This window comes from Eurytemora carolleeae, unplaced genomic scaffold (assembly GCF_000591075.1).
Source record: "Eurytemora carolleeae unplaced genomic scaffold, Eaff_2.0 scaffold716, whole genome shotgun sequence".
In the NCBI taxonomy this organism is placed as follows: Eukaryota; Metazoa; Arthropoda; class Copepoda; order Calanoida; family Temoridae; genus Eurytemora; species Eurytemora carolleeae.
Genome location: NW_019396641.1, coordinates 28,542 through 45,738, shown reverse-complemented (window position 1 = coordinate 45,738; position 17,197 = coordinate 28,542). Strand labels below are relative to the sequence as shown.

The 17,197-nt window shown below is 30.6% G+C and overlaps 1 protein-coding gene across 1 annotated transcript in view; it reads right to left on the bottom strand.

Moving 5' to 3' along the window:
* LOC111706751 (equilibrative nucleoside transporter 1) overlaps positions 1–17,197 on the bottom strand; it is a 51,149-nt gene that overhangs the window by 29,435 nt on the left and 4,517 nt on the right. The window contains exons 2-16 of the mRNA XM_023479676.1: positions 15,617–15,676; positions 14,875–14,946; positions 14,289–14,355; positions 10,859–10,996; positions 8,692–8,748; positions 6,881–6,972; positions 4,367–4,434; positions 3,700–3,754; positions 2,095–2,156; positions 1,347–1,387; positions 1,219–1,266; positions 1,002–1,062; positions 907–942; positions 548–653; positions 87–101 (exon numbers count right to left, since the gene is read on the bottom strand). Of these exons, the coding sequence (XP_023335444.1) occupies positions 87–101; positions 548–653; positions 907–942; positions 1,002–1,062; positions 1,219–1,266; positions 1,347–1,387; positions 2,095–2,156; positions 3,700–3,754; positions 4,367–4,434; positions 6,881–6,972; positions 8,692–8,748; positions 10,859–10,996; positions 14,289–14,331 (822 nt within the window). The 5' untranslated portion in view covers positions 14,332–14,355; positions 14,875–14,946; positions 15,617–15,676. The remainder of the gene's footprint in view (positions 1–86; positions 102–547; positions 654–906; positions 943–1,001; positions 1,063–1,218; positions 1,267–1,346; positions 1,388–2,094; positions 2,157–3,699; positions 3,755–4,366; positions 4,435–6,880; positions 6,973–8,691; positions 8,749–10,858; positions 10,997–14,288; positions 14,356–14,874; positions 14,947–15,616; positions 15,677–17,197) is intronic.

The following is a 17,197-nucleotide window of genomic DNA, read 5'->3' as shown; positions in this document are numbered from 1 at the left end:
CAAGAGGAACCAACCGTGATTAAGCCATGTCTAAAATTTAAGGTGTGGCTCAAATTCTTTAAATTCAGTCTTTGATCCACTCTTACTCTTCCTAATCTACCCTAGAGTCAGATTCAATGAATAACGAGACATAATTTAACCCCTTGGTCTTAGTTCAACCACTTTTCTTCAGCTTGACTTGGCACAAAAGAACTGGTTCAACTTAGTCTTTATGATTTAACTAAATCCTGCTAAGCACGATTTTTTTTTTGAGGGGGGGGGGTGTACCGTGTTGTCCATTAGAATGCTAAAACTTCTTCACATTTTCAACTTTATAGTTAAGTAAGCACATATTTTTTTCGGTGCATCGGAGGACAATTAAACAGGGGGTCGATGTTTAAAAAAATCAGAAATGGTGAATTTCTATTTTATTAGTTGAACACTAGGAGAAGTTGCTCAACTTAGTCTTTAAGGTTTAACAATATCCTGCCATACTTTAATGTCTGTTCCCTGATCTGTCATCTGTCATCTGTCATCATCTTTCCAGAGAGATTAATCATTTTTTTACCTTGCCAATCTCATTCTTGAAATGTTCATTATAAGCTGATTCCTCCTCCTCATCTCTCTCTCTTCCTTGTAGAAGAGGAAGGATTGGGGTTAATCCTCTTTCTTCTCTGTAATAATAGTAGTTCAATATTTAGCCGCAATTGTCACAAATTGGCGGCATTTGTTGGTATTCACAGTTCTATCCTGGTGGCAGCGCCACCCAACAAATGAACTGGTATAACTACTGAAAAATTCTTAAATTTGTTATTTTTAGTTTAGAATATTCTAAATTTTAAGCAAACTAAACAATTTATCTAATTAATTTTTGGAAATGAAACTAATTCACCAGGGAATTAAATAATATTTAATTAGAAGTTTTACCTTTGCAAAGTGCTCCTTAGTTCATAACAACTTTGCCTAAAAAAAAAAGAAAAATTTAAAAGCTGATAAAGTTCATAAAATATTGCAAAAAATACCTTTCTCCTGTATCCCCATATCTGTATCTCTCTTGAAGAGTGCTGTATCTACTGTATCTACCTACAAAAAAATAACTTTACAGTGCCTTTACCTGTAGCTGTACCTATACCCATACCTCCCGTTCCCATACCAAGACCTGTACCTGACCCTTACAAGTACCGATGCCCATACCAGTCCCCAAAGCCGTACCCCCTTTATCCGTTCCCATACCTGTACCTGTTTCAGGTGATCCAAAAGAACCATTGATTGACCCATCTCGGCAACCTGCAAATTAACAAAATATGCTTTACAAAACTTTTTAATATTTTTTTTTTTCAAAATGCATATTTTTTGAATTCCAATACCTGGATACTGGTTGCTGTAAGCCCCGGTATAGTGTCCTTCACTAAAATATCATAATACTAGTACAATTCATTTCTAAAGGAACTGTTCTGCCAATTCAGAGTGACCTTCTAATCAACTTTTATTTGATTATAAATGTGGAAGATTTCGCGATTTTTCTAACTTTAAACAGAACATTATGCATTTTGATCCGACAAGGGAAGGTGAAATTGAAATTACGTCTAAAGACCCTTGATTTAAATTTCAAAATATTTGTGATTTAAGGAATTGAGTTTTTGGCATAAACTCAAATTTTCTAATCTTTATATTTTTGAAACCAGATGGTGTAAACCGATGTTATTTCAAACTTAAACTATTTGATAATTCATAGTTTGAAATATTAAAGGTCTACGACATCGGGTTGCTAAGATTTCGGGGGGACACAGTAAGAGTTTGTGGCAAAAACTCATTTCCTTTAGAATATATAATCCCATTTCTTCGTGATTAAAAGAGACACATGTTGAAACAAAATAGCAATTATTTATCACATCCTTTCATTCAATGTAAAAACCTTGAAAAAAATAGTTTAATATTTCGCAATACCCTACAAACCAATTATCAGAAAAATTTAAATTTTTTATACAATAATTTATGCTGAACTTGTAAATTTGTAAAAACACTGTTTAGTGCAGAATTAACTGTTTACGAGAATAAATATTTAGATCTTAAAAAATATTTTTTTTTGCGTAAATTAACTTCTTTAAATTTTACCTAAGTCCACTCATATGTCTAATTCTCTGATAGGTTCCTAGATATGCTGGATGCTGACCATTCTAAATAAGTTACACATCTTCTTAAAGGATTTTTTATCCACAGGGTGTCCCACGAAACATGACAGTTGGTGAATAGTTTTCAATGTCGTCTTCCATGATACTGTATTAGTTATTTAGGACTTTTTGCAGTTTTTTCGTTAAACAAATCTTTTACTCAAACTTGTATTTGTTTGAAATCAATTTTACTATGATATTACTGCCATTTAGTATTATTATCATCATTTTTGTTATCAAACAACTTATTGAATTATAAAATAAGACATTTTAAACTATTCACCAATTGTCATGTTTCGTGGGACACCCTGTATTTTAAAACTCATACAGTGAAATAAGAAGTTAACTTTCAAAATCAAGATATGACTTTGAATATTCCAATGAGCAGAACACACAGCAATTGTGCAAAGTGCAGTGTAAAAAGACCCATTTCACTTAATAAGGATTTAGTAATGTAAAACTATTTCTTTGTAACATAATCAAATATAAGCTTTAATGTTGTCTTCCTATTCCATTGTTTTCTGGTTATCACTGTATTTTTCAAATAAGATTTACAAGATTTCCATGAATGCATGTGGCGAACCCTCTACGACTATATCCAAAAAAAACATAATTAGGTTCAAAATGGAAGGGCCAGACAATGACTACTGTTTTATTTAAAGGCCATCTTTATCTTTTGGCCAAATTATGTAGTTTAAGCATACATTTAACATTATTATTAGGGTTAAATTACGTAGTTTAAGCATACATTTAACAATATTATTAGGGTTAAATTACGTAGTTTAAGCATACATTTAACATTATTATTAGGGTTAAATTACGTAGTTTAATCATACATTTACATTATTTTTAAGGTTAAATTACGTAGTTTAATCATACATTTACATTATTTTTAAGGTTAAATTACGTAGTTTATGCATGCATTTAACATTATTATTAGGGTTAAATTACGTAGTTTAAGCATACGTAGTTTAATCATACATTTACATTATTTTTAAGGTTAAATTACGTAGTTTAATCATACATTTACATTATTTTTAAGGTTAAATTACGTAGTTTATGCATGCATTTAACATTATTATTAGGGTTAAATTACGTAGTTTAAGCATACATTTAACAATATTATTAGGGTTAAATTACTTAGTTTAATCATACATTTAACAATATTATTAGGGTTAAATTACGTAGTGTAATCATACATTTACATTATTTTAAGGTTAAATTACGTGGTTTAAGCATACATTTACATTATTTTTAAGGTTAAATTACGTAGTTTAAGCATACATTTAACATTATTTTTAGGGTTAAATTATGTAGTTTAAGCATACATTTAACATTTTTTTAGGGTTAAATTATGTAGTTTAAGCATATATTTACATTATTTTTAAGGTTAAATTACGTAGTTTAAGCATACATTTACATTATTTTTAAGGTTAAATTACGTAGTTTAAGCATACATTTAACATTATTTTTAAGGTTAAATTACATAGTTTAAGCATACATTTAACATTATTTTTAGGGTTAAATTACGTAATCATATTAAAAATACCTGGTCTGATTCCATAAAGGCTTCACTGGGAGCTAAACTCATTCTATCACTGTAACTAAATAATAGATTTTGTTAAAATTTCACATGTAAAATAAAAATATTAACATAACCCAACGAAAATATTATGTTAACCTGCACATCCCCCACCCCTTCTCTGTTAGACATATTAAAAAAGAAAAACTAATTAAGACATTGGAGAAAAAGCTAGACAAATACTTAAAAGGAGGGAAGAACAGAGCATCCCATATCTCTGTTATCATATTAGATTATCTCCAAGCTTCAACATTTTTTTAGCCTTATATAATTTTTTAAATGTTTCATTCTTTTTGAAGTTTCTGATTAGTCTCTAATTAAGAGAAACGGTTATTTATAATGTGTGACATTCTGTATATTATTTGTAATGATGAGCTCTTTAATTAAGTCATTTTAAATAAAAATTTTTACATTCCAGTTGTTTGCTTTCACAAAAGTCTGTTCAGTATGATAATATTTAAAAATGTATACACATTTTCTTTTGTTGCACACAATGAAAAATGCTGAATAATGGTAGAAAATAAAGGATTTGTTGGAGTCAGTACTTTTTCGAGGATCCTCTTGAAAGCTTAAAAATCATGAAAGATTTAAAAATTGAATTCAAATTGACCCTAGTCCACTGTAGTATGCCTACCTGTCTCTGTCTAGATCAGTGTCGAATCTATCCCTGTAACCTCTATAACAGAGTTCGTCCTTGAACACCTGAGAAAAATATTCATTTTTATTTTGATACACTTTCAGAGATAATATTGGTTAGAACTTTTCATCATTGCACTTATTTGCAAGTATTTCCATATTTGTAAATGCAATATTTTACAGAATTAAATCACAAGATTCTCTCTAAAAGAGAGCTGATTAATTTTTTATCCATTATTGCCTGTGTAGGTGTACTTTAAGCGAGTAAACATATTTATACAGATTTAATGCTGAATCAAGTGCATCTTTACAGTCAAAGTTGGCTGGAAGCTCTTATATTGTGTTATCTATTTAGAAATAGAGTTGTGAGTTTTTTTTGTCATTTTAATTAGTTAAATTACAATAAATTAAGTAATAAGCTATTGAGTTATTACTATATAATTTTATGGATTTGAATATATGAGTATAATAGGTTTATATCCAGTGTTATAGATGAAGTCAGATTTAGTAAGTAACAGATTTATCAAAAATCAACAGGGCATGAATATTTTCATATTATTTGAATGAATATATTTTTTCAATGAATTTGGTCAAGTTTATTCAATTAGGCTTTATCTATGCAGGCTAAATAGATGGACAAATTGTTTAGATTAAACTTGGGTAGAACTAAATAATTTGATGGAAAGTTTTTCTTTTAATATATTCTGAATATACTGATTACTGATGGGCTAAAGGAAGATGATATGGCTTTGCGGGCGCGGCTTAACACTTTCCCAGAGAGCTTTCTTTGCTCAACTGTGCTGCGCCTTGGCCAACATTCTGTGTTTGGGCGACATTTAAGTGAGTCGGAGGTAGAACGAGTGCGGATAGCCTTCCTTGCTTCTAGGAATTGTCCAAAAGTGTCATTTAGATTTTCAATTTAAATGAATACCATTCGATCCTCTCCAGTAAAAACTTCCTGAATTCTGAGATTTACATCTATAATCATTGATGTAAACAGCAAAATTAACGCCACAAACAGCGCAGATTTTTTCGTATTATACAAATCGAACATTTTAAGAAAATGAAAAAAATATCCAGTATTTGTGCATTGGTGGCCTGAGGCCTTATATTGAAATAAAACTAAAGTGGGGTTTTTACAGGGGGTTGCTAGTTATCTACTTGCTAGCCTATAAAGTGGGGTTTTTACAGGGGGTTGCTAGTTATCTACTTGCTAGCCTATAAAGTGGGGTTTTTACAGGGGGTTGCTAGTTATCTACTTGCTAGCCTATAAAGTGGGGTTTTTACAGGGGGTTGCTAGTTATCTACTTGCTAGCCTATAAAGTGGGGTTTTTACAGGGGGTTGCTAGTTATCTACTTGCTAGCCTATAAAGTGGGGTTTTTACAGGGGGTTGCTAGTTATCTACTTGCTAGCCTATAAAGTGGGGTTTTTACAGGGGGTTGCTAGTTATCTACTTGCTAGCCTATAAAGTGGGGTTTTTACAGGGGGTTGCTAGTTATCTACTTGCTAGCCTATAAAGTGGGGTTTTTACAGGGGGTTGCTAGTTATCTACTTGCTAGCCTATAAAGTGGGGTTTTTACAGGGGGTTGCTAGTTATCTACTTGCTAGCCTATAAAGTGGGGTTTTTACAGGGGNACATTTCTCACAGACACACAATCTGGTCCTTGATACAGACCTATACATTTAAACATTTCTCACAGACACACAATCTGGTCCTTGATACAGACTATACATTTATACATTTCTTACAGACACACAATCTGGTCCTTGATACAGACCTATACATTTAAACATTTCTCACAGACACACAATCTGGTCATTGATACAAACCTATACATTTAAACATTTCTCACAGACACACAATCTGGTCCTTGATACAGACTATACATTTAAACATTTCTCACAGACACACAATTTTATAAATTGAGTAAATGGAATTCCTTTAGTTTCAGGGAATTTAATCTGAAGGTTTTAGCTCTTGCTTTGCATTTTTTTCTTGCTGGAAGAAAATATTGTTACCATTTAAAAGTGGAATGAAATAAAGGAAATCTAAAGCCTTAAAACTGATGTGGGTAAATCTACAGAGTATATAAAATATGTATTTTTAAGTAAAAAATTAACAAATAAAAATGATACTAATGAATCATGGAAAGCCGGAACTCTGGCGGACTCTCTGCCTTTCCATTGTTTCTGGTTATATTTTAAAATCATATTTTTTTCAGAGAACTTTTTCCTTTGATCTCTGATCTAAGCATTTTTTTCTGTGAATTATACTCTTACACATTTGAGATATTGCATTAAGCATGGTAGTTATAAAAGAAGACATAGGGTCATTTGACAAAAGATCGTGGAGGTACTGTAAAATGAACAGATTTATTAAAAATGTTAGCTACAATATTTCATATATCATTATGTACTGTACGTAAACATACGCGCTGAACATCCTTACAGAGAAATAAATCAGGTACATTGTTTAGGAAATCCAGTTTGGCTGGTGGAAATACAGTTTACCTCTGGTTTTTGATTTTCCTGGTGGGAATGGAGATAGTTCTGGTTCTGGTAGCTCTTCAGTTCAATATTATTAAAAATAAGATCAGTTTTGTCTAAACAATTATTTCATCTCTTTTCACGGGTCATTGATGACTTTCTTTGAAACCGAGTTTCTAAAAGAATATTTTAATTTGATCCCAAAGTTTGAAAACTTGATGGAAAAGGAAAAGATTTTTCTTCTTAGATAAAGAAATCTTTTTTTCAATCTATTATTTCGAGCACATAAATACAAGCAAAGAAGGCCATACACGCTTTATCTGATCAAGTATGAAATATAGTTTATAATTTTAAAACTTAATATTTTAAAGGTTTAAAGGGTACCATTGTGAATCAAACATTTCCTGGCTCAGACAATTAATTTTTCAGAAATTTTGTTACAAATAAAAATTGTTTTGATATTTGTTGTGTTCATGTCAGAAATTTCTTTTAAAATCTAGTTCTTCTAACAAGGTACGAATAAACTATTTTGCAAAAAATGAAATCCCTGATCTCTCCTAGTTCTCTTCTTAAATCTATTTAAATAAAATGTTTTGTTACCATTATACAAATTGGGTGAAACAAAAAATCAAAAGAGCTATTTTCCACCTAATTGCTTTATACTTGTACTGTTAATATAATCATTAATTTGTAATTGTTTCCTCATTCTGTACAATAGTTGGCAACAGAGACAATGGAAAAATTATACACAACGTCACAAGTGTCAAACATAACTAGGAAAACAAAATTTATTCACATTAGTTGATATGTTTTCCAAGATTAAAGAAAAAAAGTTTAAAAACACAAATAAAGAACATATAAAATTGCACTTATTTAAGATAAGCACTTTATTCTAAAATTATCACTAATATTAATAATTTTGTCGTCACAAAAACTAAGTTGACACTTGTGACGTCAGAGAACAGCTGTACTGAGAGTGTACAAATTCTACGTTGCCATCTATTGTAATAGAATATATTTGGATACATGTATTTCAGCAATAAAGTTTATCTATCTATCTATGTATCTATCTATCCATCCATCTATCTCTATATCTATCCTTTCAAACTGTACTCTAGAAAACAAAGACGACATTTATGTAAATCTGATGAAAAAAGACAAATTCCTATAAGATTCTCCTTCTCTATGTGGTTCCCGTACAAGTTCTATTTAATTGAAATGTTTTGTTACCATTATACAAATTGGGAGAAACAAAAAATCAAAAGAGCTATTTTCCACCTAATTGCTTTATACTTGTATTGTTAATATAATCATTAATTTGTAATTGTTTCCTCATTCTGTGCACAGGTACATGTCAAATAGGTACATAGTACAAAGTACAATAGGTGGCCATAGAGACAATGGACAAATTATACACGACGTCACAAGTGTCAAACATAACTAGGAAAACAAAATTTTTTCACATTAGTTGACATGTTTTCCAAGATTAAATAAAAAAGTTTCAAACAGAACTAAAGAACATATACAATTGCACCTATTTTACTGCAAGATAAGCACTTTATTCTAAAATTATCACCATTATTAATAATTTTGTCGTCACAAAAACTAAGTTGACACTTGTGACATCAGAATACAGCTGTACTGAGAGTGTACAAATTCTACGTTGCCATCTATTGTAATCTATTTGGATACATGTATTTCAGCAATAAACTTTATCTATCTATCTATGTTTCCATCAATCCATCCATCTATCTATCTCAATATCTATCCTTTCAAATTGTACTCTAGAAAACAAAGACGACATTTATGTAAATCTGAAGAAAAAAGACAAATTCCTATAAGATTCTCCTTCTCTATGTGGTTCCCGTACAAGTTCTGATTTGCTCCGTCTGCTAAAAAAGAGGCTGAATTATTACTTATTTTAGAATCATATATTTGCATAAATCACATTCACAAAAGAAATCCTCCGAAATTCCCGTAGGACGGAAAATATTCTCTAATTCTCCGGGAATTCTTTCGAATCATTTTCGGAAAATATTCTTTAACAAATCATTTTCTAGAAATTCTTCTAAAAAATCCTCGAGAAAACTTCAACTAAATTAGAGGATTTTCTTGGCAATTTCTTGACACTCAGTCTTTATAATTTCTCGAGAATTTCTTGAAAAGAATATATTCCATGAAAAGTTCTGGAATGGGTGGGTGAATTTTTTAATGATGAATTTTTAAAATTTCTATTTAACATCAACAAATATTAAATTTAAACATTTCAGATTTAAGAATTTGAAAAGCTTAAATATTTCTACAGAATATATCTCTTAATATTTCTACAGAATATATCTGTTAATATTTCTACAGAATATATCTGTTAATATTTCTACAGAATATATCTGTTAATATTGCTACAGAATATATCTGTTAATATTGCTACAGAATATATCTGTTAATATTTCTACAGAATATATCTGTTAATATTTCTACAAAATATGTTTGTTAATATTTTTACATATAGAATATATCTGTGAATATTTCTACAGAATATATCTGTTAATATTTCTACTGAATATATTTGTTAATATTTCTACTGAATATATCTGTTAATATTTCTACAGAATATATTTGTTAATATTTCTACTGAATATATCTGTTAATATTTTTACAGAATATATTTGTCAATATTTCTACAGAATATATCTGTTAATATTTTTACAGAATATATTTGTCAATATTTCTACAGAATATATCTGTTTATATTTTTACTGAATGTATATGTTAATATTTCTACAGAATATATCTGTTAATATTTCTACAGTATATATCTGTCAATATTTCTACTGAATATATCTGTTAATATTTCTACAGAATATATCTGTTAATATTTTTACTGAATATATCTGTTAAAATTTCTACAGAATATTTCTGTTAATATTTCTACTGAATATATCTGTTAATATTTCTACTGAATATATCTGTTAATATTCCTACAGAATATATCTGTTAATACTTCTACTGAATATATCTGTTAATATTCCTACAGAATATATCTGTTAATATTTCTACTGAATATATCTGTTAATATTCCTACAGAATATATCTGTTAATATTGCTACAGAATATATCTGTCAATATTTCTACTGAATATATCTGTTAATATTACTACAGAATATATTTGTTAATATTTTTACTGAATATATCTGTTAATACTTCTACAGAATATTTCTGTTAATATTTCTACTGAATATATCTGTTAATATTTCTACTGAATATATCTGTTAATATACCTACAGAATATATCTGTTAATATTGCTACAGAATATATCTGTTGATATTTCTACAGAATATATCTGTTAATATTGCTACAGAATATATCTATTAAATGTTAATAAATGGCAAATTAGTAAATTAGTAAATAAATGAATGAGAACTTCTAAAGNTTTTTACTTTTTAACCAACTCTTTTCTATAAAACTTTTGTCTTTGATGTAATTGTTCGTTACTAAGAACGGAACGGGGGATGGAAACGTTCTTAATTAAGAACAGAACAAGAGGGATGCAATCGTTCTTCAACTAAGAACGCCAAGAACGAAACGGAACGGGAAGACCGTTCTTCTACTCAGAACGGAATGGAACGGGACGGAACGGGACGGAACGGAACGATAAAAAAACAGGAACGGGAACGAAACAATTTAGCTGAAGGCCCACGTTCTAGAACGGAACGGAACAATTTCAAAAAAGTCGGAACGTGCCCAGCCCTACAGTCCATGCATGGAACCCTGTAAGTTTTGTTAATCGTTTTGAAAAGTGATTATTGTGTTTTCTCTACATAAGCGATTTATGCATTTTTACTGCAGAAGTGCATCATAGTAATTATCATAATAAACACTGTTCTACTGAGAAAAACGACAATATCTTCCACATTCTTGATCAGATAAAGGTTGTGAATCGGGCATTGTCATCTTCTCTTAGAGGATCGCTTGAAATTACGCGTACAGTTCCTTTAAATTACCTGCTTCGTATTCCAGAATAACTCTAGTATTGTGTGTGGGGGACTGGGCAACAACGTTGTCTATATAAACAGATCCACTGCAGTGGAAACAGCAGCAGGACCACACCCAATTACAACAGCTTGGTACATGGCTTGGTCCTAAACACATGTACAGTAGAGCTTGGTAAATGGCTTGGTCCTAAACATATGTACAGCAGAGCTTTGTACATGGTTTGGTCCTAAATATATGAACAGTACAGCTTGGTACATAGCTTGGTCCTAAAATATGAACACTAGGCTTTTAGGGAGCTTCGCTCCCATCTTCTATTTAAATTGTGAACATGTTCTTTTTGTTTTAAACAGACAAACAGACAAGCCAAATTTATATATAGATGTAGAGCTTGGTTCATGGCTTGATCCTAAATATATGTACAGTACAGCTTGGTACATTGCTTGTCCTAAATAGATGTACGGTACAGCTTGGTACATGGCTTGTCCTAAATATATGTACAGTACAGCTTGGTACATGGCTTGGTCCTAAATATATGTACAGTACAGCTTGGTACATGGTTTGGTCCAAAATATATGTACAGTTGCAGTACAACTTGGTACATGGCTTGATCCTAAACATATTAACAGTAAGCTTGGTACATGGCTTGGTCCTAAACATGTGTACTGTACAACTTGGTAAGTTGGTACATGGTTTTGTCCTAAACATTTGCGAAGTCTGGTTTCGGAAATTTTTCAGTCTGAATTTAATGGGAATTGAGCTTTTTTTATCAAATAAAATGGGGTTTGTCACACACCCTGATTTTCTAATTCTTAAATCTTTGCAATACAATGTCGTAGACCTTAGATATTTAAAACCATAAATTCTGTTAGATCGAATAATCAATATACCATCAGATTGTAAAGATATCGGGAGTTAAGAATTTAAGTTTGTAGCCAAGACTCAATTTCTGTAGGGCAAATTTGTCATTGACCAAATTAAGGTTGACAACTAATTTTTACCAGAAGCATTTTTTGAGTTATCCCATAATATGCAAGGCTCAAATTAACCTCAGCCAACAAAAAGAACGGAATTCTTTTTCGAGTGTATTAATCAATAATTGCAATTATATTGATTTTTTTCCTGACACACTTAGATCCCAATGTCTAAAACATTTACCATCCAAAACGGCTAGTCTCGGGATTTCAAAAAAGTGGTCTAACCTTCAAAACTGAGAGTGATGTTCAGAAATTTGTCCAGATTCCAGATTATTGAAAATCAAAAAAACTGTTTAAATTTTAATATCTTGGCTAATTTTAAAGTTACAAAGAAGGAAGACAACATTTTAAAAAACTCATAAGACTTTCTATTTTTTAAAGCTTTTAATGTCATTTATCAAATATCGGAAATCAAAGACGATATTCAAATTGTCTCTCAATCCCTATGTATATGGGAACATCCTGTTGTGTTTATTCTAAATATTAACAGTAGAAAATGGAGATGTGGGAATAATTGAACCATGTAAAGATATAGGGGTGGGAGGTAGCGCTTGGAACCTTAAAGACTTTTTACAATTCATTCCTGGACAGTTAATTATATTAAAGTTACACAAATATTGTAGGAATGAAATCCCCGAAAGAGGATTACAAAATCCGCAAATCAGTAGTGTCAGATCTTGGAACCAGAGAAGACCTAGTCATCCTCTTCTCCTTTTGTATCCTTGTTTACATTATATTTTTACATCATAGAAGCAAAAGATGTCCTTCTTAAATATATACATTTACAAGATTCAGTTTGGTCTGGGTGAGACATCAACATTTACGATCCATCAGATTTTAAATCTTGGCGTTCTTCGTGGTCGTTAATTAATTTTTCTGTGAAGTTTTAACGAACATTTTCACTATAGTCTTAGGTACATCTCGTGATTACGGGTTTCAGTCTTAAAGAAGTCTTTGCCAAAAATTCAAATTTTCTAATCCTTAAATCTTTGCTACCTGATGGTTTGCAAAGATAAAGGGATTAGAAAATTAGAGTTTATGACAAAGACTCGATTTATTTGAAAACATTTAGTTTTAATTGGGCTTAACGTTTTACAAATTGTATCTTAAACTATTTCTGTGGTTCCCGTTTTAAGAAATTATGTTAATTAAGAAAAACTGTCGGCTAATGTTAAGAAATTCTGTCAGCCTATTTTATTATACGCTTAATTTGGTTAGTTAACAGAATATTAAGGTAAAATTTTAGACATTTTAATTTTCAACGGAATATTTAAGTTAGTTGAAAAAAATCCTTTCGTTAACAAAGTTTGTAAAGTGAATTTGAAGAAATTCCGTTAATTAACGTGATTTTTCAGATAAAAGAAAAGAATTGTTAACTTAACTTTGCCCAGCCCTAGTTGAAGGTTGAGAGAATGGAGGATGGTTTGGAGGGGGGGGGGGGAGAAGGAAAATACAAATAGAATAAAATTTTGAATTTAAAACTGGGCGAGCGCCAACAAATTAATCAAAATATCTAGGGAAAACTTCCTACGAAATCTCACATGGCAGGAGCAAAAAGAACAATTTATAACCTTCACCCAGTAAAATAATATGAACGTCTTTTATCATCTAATTTTAAACATTCTTTCCAAAAAATCCAAGAGGTTAAATGTTAAATGTATGAATAAGGGGGAATTCTCAAATTTACTTCACACCAGTTTTCTTTAATACTTTTAAAAAAAAGATATGAGAACTTTTATCAAAATTTACGTTTGTGTCAATCAAATTACTAAATGTTTCGTCCAAATATCCGTCATGACATAATGACTGATTTCAGAAACGTTTAATTTGTAAAAATCCCTTGAAAATAACTCGGAGTTTATTTCAATTATAAGAGATTGTAATACATGAACCTACATAGACCTTTATTTTTAATGGCTAGGGAGCAAGGGAGGATTTTTGAAAAGTTCCAAAAGTACATAAAATTTTTTTTGAAATAGATATTTTTACGTTTGACAAATATTAAAGTGTGAAACATGTTATTCCATCCATTTTATGAGGGATTTTCTTTTACATAAATTTTAGCCCTGTAGCTTGATTATTGTAAAACGTGAATAACTATTTCTGATTTTTATTAAACACCGACCCGCCGTTTGACTTGAAAAAAAACACAGGTTTAACAATCATGATAGGGTTAAAAATTCTGATAGGGTTAACAATCATGATATGGTTAACTATCATGATAGGGTTAAAAATACTGATAGGGTTAACAATCATGATATGGTTAACAATACTGATAGGGTTAAAAATCATGATATGGTTAACAATTCTGATAGGGTTAACAATTGTAATGGGGTTAACAATCGTGATAGGGTTAACAATTGTGATAGGGTTAACATTTGTGATAGGGTTAACATTTGTGATAGGGTTAACATTTGTGATAGGGTTATCAATTGTAATAGGGTTAAGGGGTTGATTTGCTTACCTGGCTTATTATTATGTCCCATACTGTGGGGGGATACATGCATCCGCCCCTCTCCCCCTCAAACCATCTAGATACATTCATTTATTTATTTATTCATCCTTTCATTTATTCATCCTTTCATTTGTTCATTTGTTCATTTATTCATTTATTCATTTATTCATTTATTCATTTATTCATGTATTCTTTTATTCATTTATTCATTTATTCATTTGTTCATTTATTCATTTATTCATTTATTCATTTATTCATTTATTCATTTGTTCATTTATTCATTTATTCTTTTTTCATTTATTCATTTATTTATTTATTCATTTATTCATTTATTCATTTATTCATTTATTTATTTGTTCATTTATTCATTTAATCATTTAATTTTTCATCTGATTATTAATGCACTTATTTATTTATTCATTTTTTCATTCATTTCGTCATTTTATAATTTTTCATTTATCAATTTATTAATTTATTAATCTATTCGTTTAATCAAGGTAAATTTAAGACAAGTTGCGGGTAAACGGTGTGAATAACTATGACTCCCTTGGGCCACGCTGATTTCCCAAGCTAGTATAAATATAACTATTCTTACCCAGATGGTGAAGTTCCAGTTTGACTCGTCATCAGCAGCAGTACAGCAGTACACTAGCAGTACATTCTCCTCCTAAACAGTACAGTACACTAGAAGTACGCCAGGAGTACATTCTCCTTCTAAAAAGTACAGTACACTAGGAGTACACTAGCAGTACATTCTCCTCATAAACAGTACCGTACACTAGCAGTACAGCAGTACTTTCTCTTTCTAAAAAGTACGGTACAATAGTAGTACACTTTTTAGTACATTATACTCCTATACAGTGCAGTACAATTGCTGTACACTTGCAGTACATTCTCTTCCTAAACAGTATAGTAAACTAGCAGTACAGCAGTACATTCTTCTCCTGAATAGTACATTACTCTAGCAGTACAGCAGTTCATTCTCCTCCTGAACAGTACAGTGCACAAGCAGTACAGCAGTACATGCTGATGGTTTAGATATTCCGATGAAAATAAAACAAAAAAATTGTACAGTATATTGTGCAGTATATTGTGCAGTATATTGTGCAGTATATTGTGCAGTATATTGTGCAGTATGTTGTGCAGTATATTGTGCAGTATATTGTGCAGTATATTGTGCAGTATATTGTGCAGTATATTGGGATCCATTATTTCCCTTACCTAGTTGATTTTAAATCAACTTGCAACACTATTTGCTCCATTTCCAGAAAATACACATAAAGTCGTCTTCCTATTCCACAGATTTATGGATCCTTCTGTTTATATGTTAAACTTACCTTGTTTGGAAAGGTTTGGCTGTTTGCAGTAAAGATCATTCATAAAGACGACTTACTCATCTAAAAAATATCATTTCATATAATATCTATCTATCTATCTATCTATCTATCTATCTATCTATCTATCTATCTATCTATCTATCTAACTATCTATCTAGATGTTTGCTAAATGTTTGAGTATTAATCAGAACTGGAAACTATGTAAAACTTTCCCGTCTTCTTAAAACCCTTGTACAGGAAACAAGGATAATATCCAGGGGTGTACTCAGTGGGAGGGGGCTATGAGGGCTGAGCCCCACACCCCAAGATAATGAAAATCTATGGTTTCCATGGGCTTTCCAGGCCCCGACGGGTGCTGAGCCAAAGAAAGAAAAAAATATAAGCCTCCCCTAAGCAAATTACTGAGTACGCCCCTGACAAAATATGTTCATTGAAAAGAGGGAAACATATACTTTAATTTTATTTGAAACATTTATAATAAGAAAAAAGAATATAAATTGCACCAAATCTTATACGAGCAAACATGGGTAAAATGATCTAAAACTGTGTTGCTTATATATATATCTGTATATATATATATATATATTTATTTAACAACTTTAGGATTCATTTAATTAAAACTTGAATTCTTTACTCGATTTAATTCAAAATATAAAGGAAGAGACAAGATATAAAAAGAGATAACATCAAGTTTATATTCTCTGCGGAGTATTGTTAATCTGGAATGCTTGATCTCGATGTGTATTGAGGGCATGCCCAAGCCCACCACGGGGTATCAAAGAAGAATCAAATTCAAAGGTCTGAAAAAGATCGAAATCTTAATTCCGAGATTCACAAAACAAAATATCTGTTTTAGGTATCCTTTCCGTCAGTTTTTTATTCAAAACTGTAAAAAGGTAAAAATAAACAGCAGTTTTTTAAACTTTTATTATTTCAGTTTTGTGGCATGAGTTATCGAAAAGTATATTAGGATGCTTGATATCAATAATTTGTTTTGGTGTGATCAAAATAAAAGTTTGGTTGTATGTTGTACACACTTTTTGTAATTAAAAGTATGTTGTTTAGAATGTAATTTGTAATTACAAGTATGTTGTTTAGAATGCCTTTTTTCTTGTTTTTTCTTAACTCTAATTTTTTTGTTGGAAAGTTTGTGTTTGATTCTTGTCTCTTCTCTCAGGTTTATTTTCTGTCTTTGAAAAAGAAAGTGTGAAGGTTTTATATAATTTTATTTTAAGAAACATATATATCTCCCCTCTTCAGATATATATATTCTCCCTCTTCAGATATATATATTCCCCTCTTCAGGAAATGTATATTCTCCCTCTTCAGATATATATATTCCCCCTCTTCAGGAAATATATATTCTCCCTCCTCAGGAAATATATATTCTCCCTCTTCAGGAATATATATTCTCCCTCTTCAGAAAATATATATTCCCCCTCTTCAGGAAATATATATTTTCCAACTTCAGGAAATATATATTCTCCCTCTCCAGGAAATATATATTCTCCCTCTTCAGGAAATATATATTCTCCCTCTTCAGGAAATATATATTCTCCCTCTTCAGGAAATATATATTCT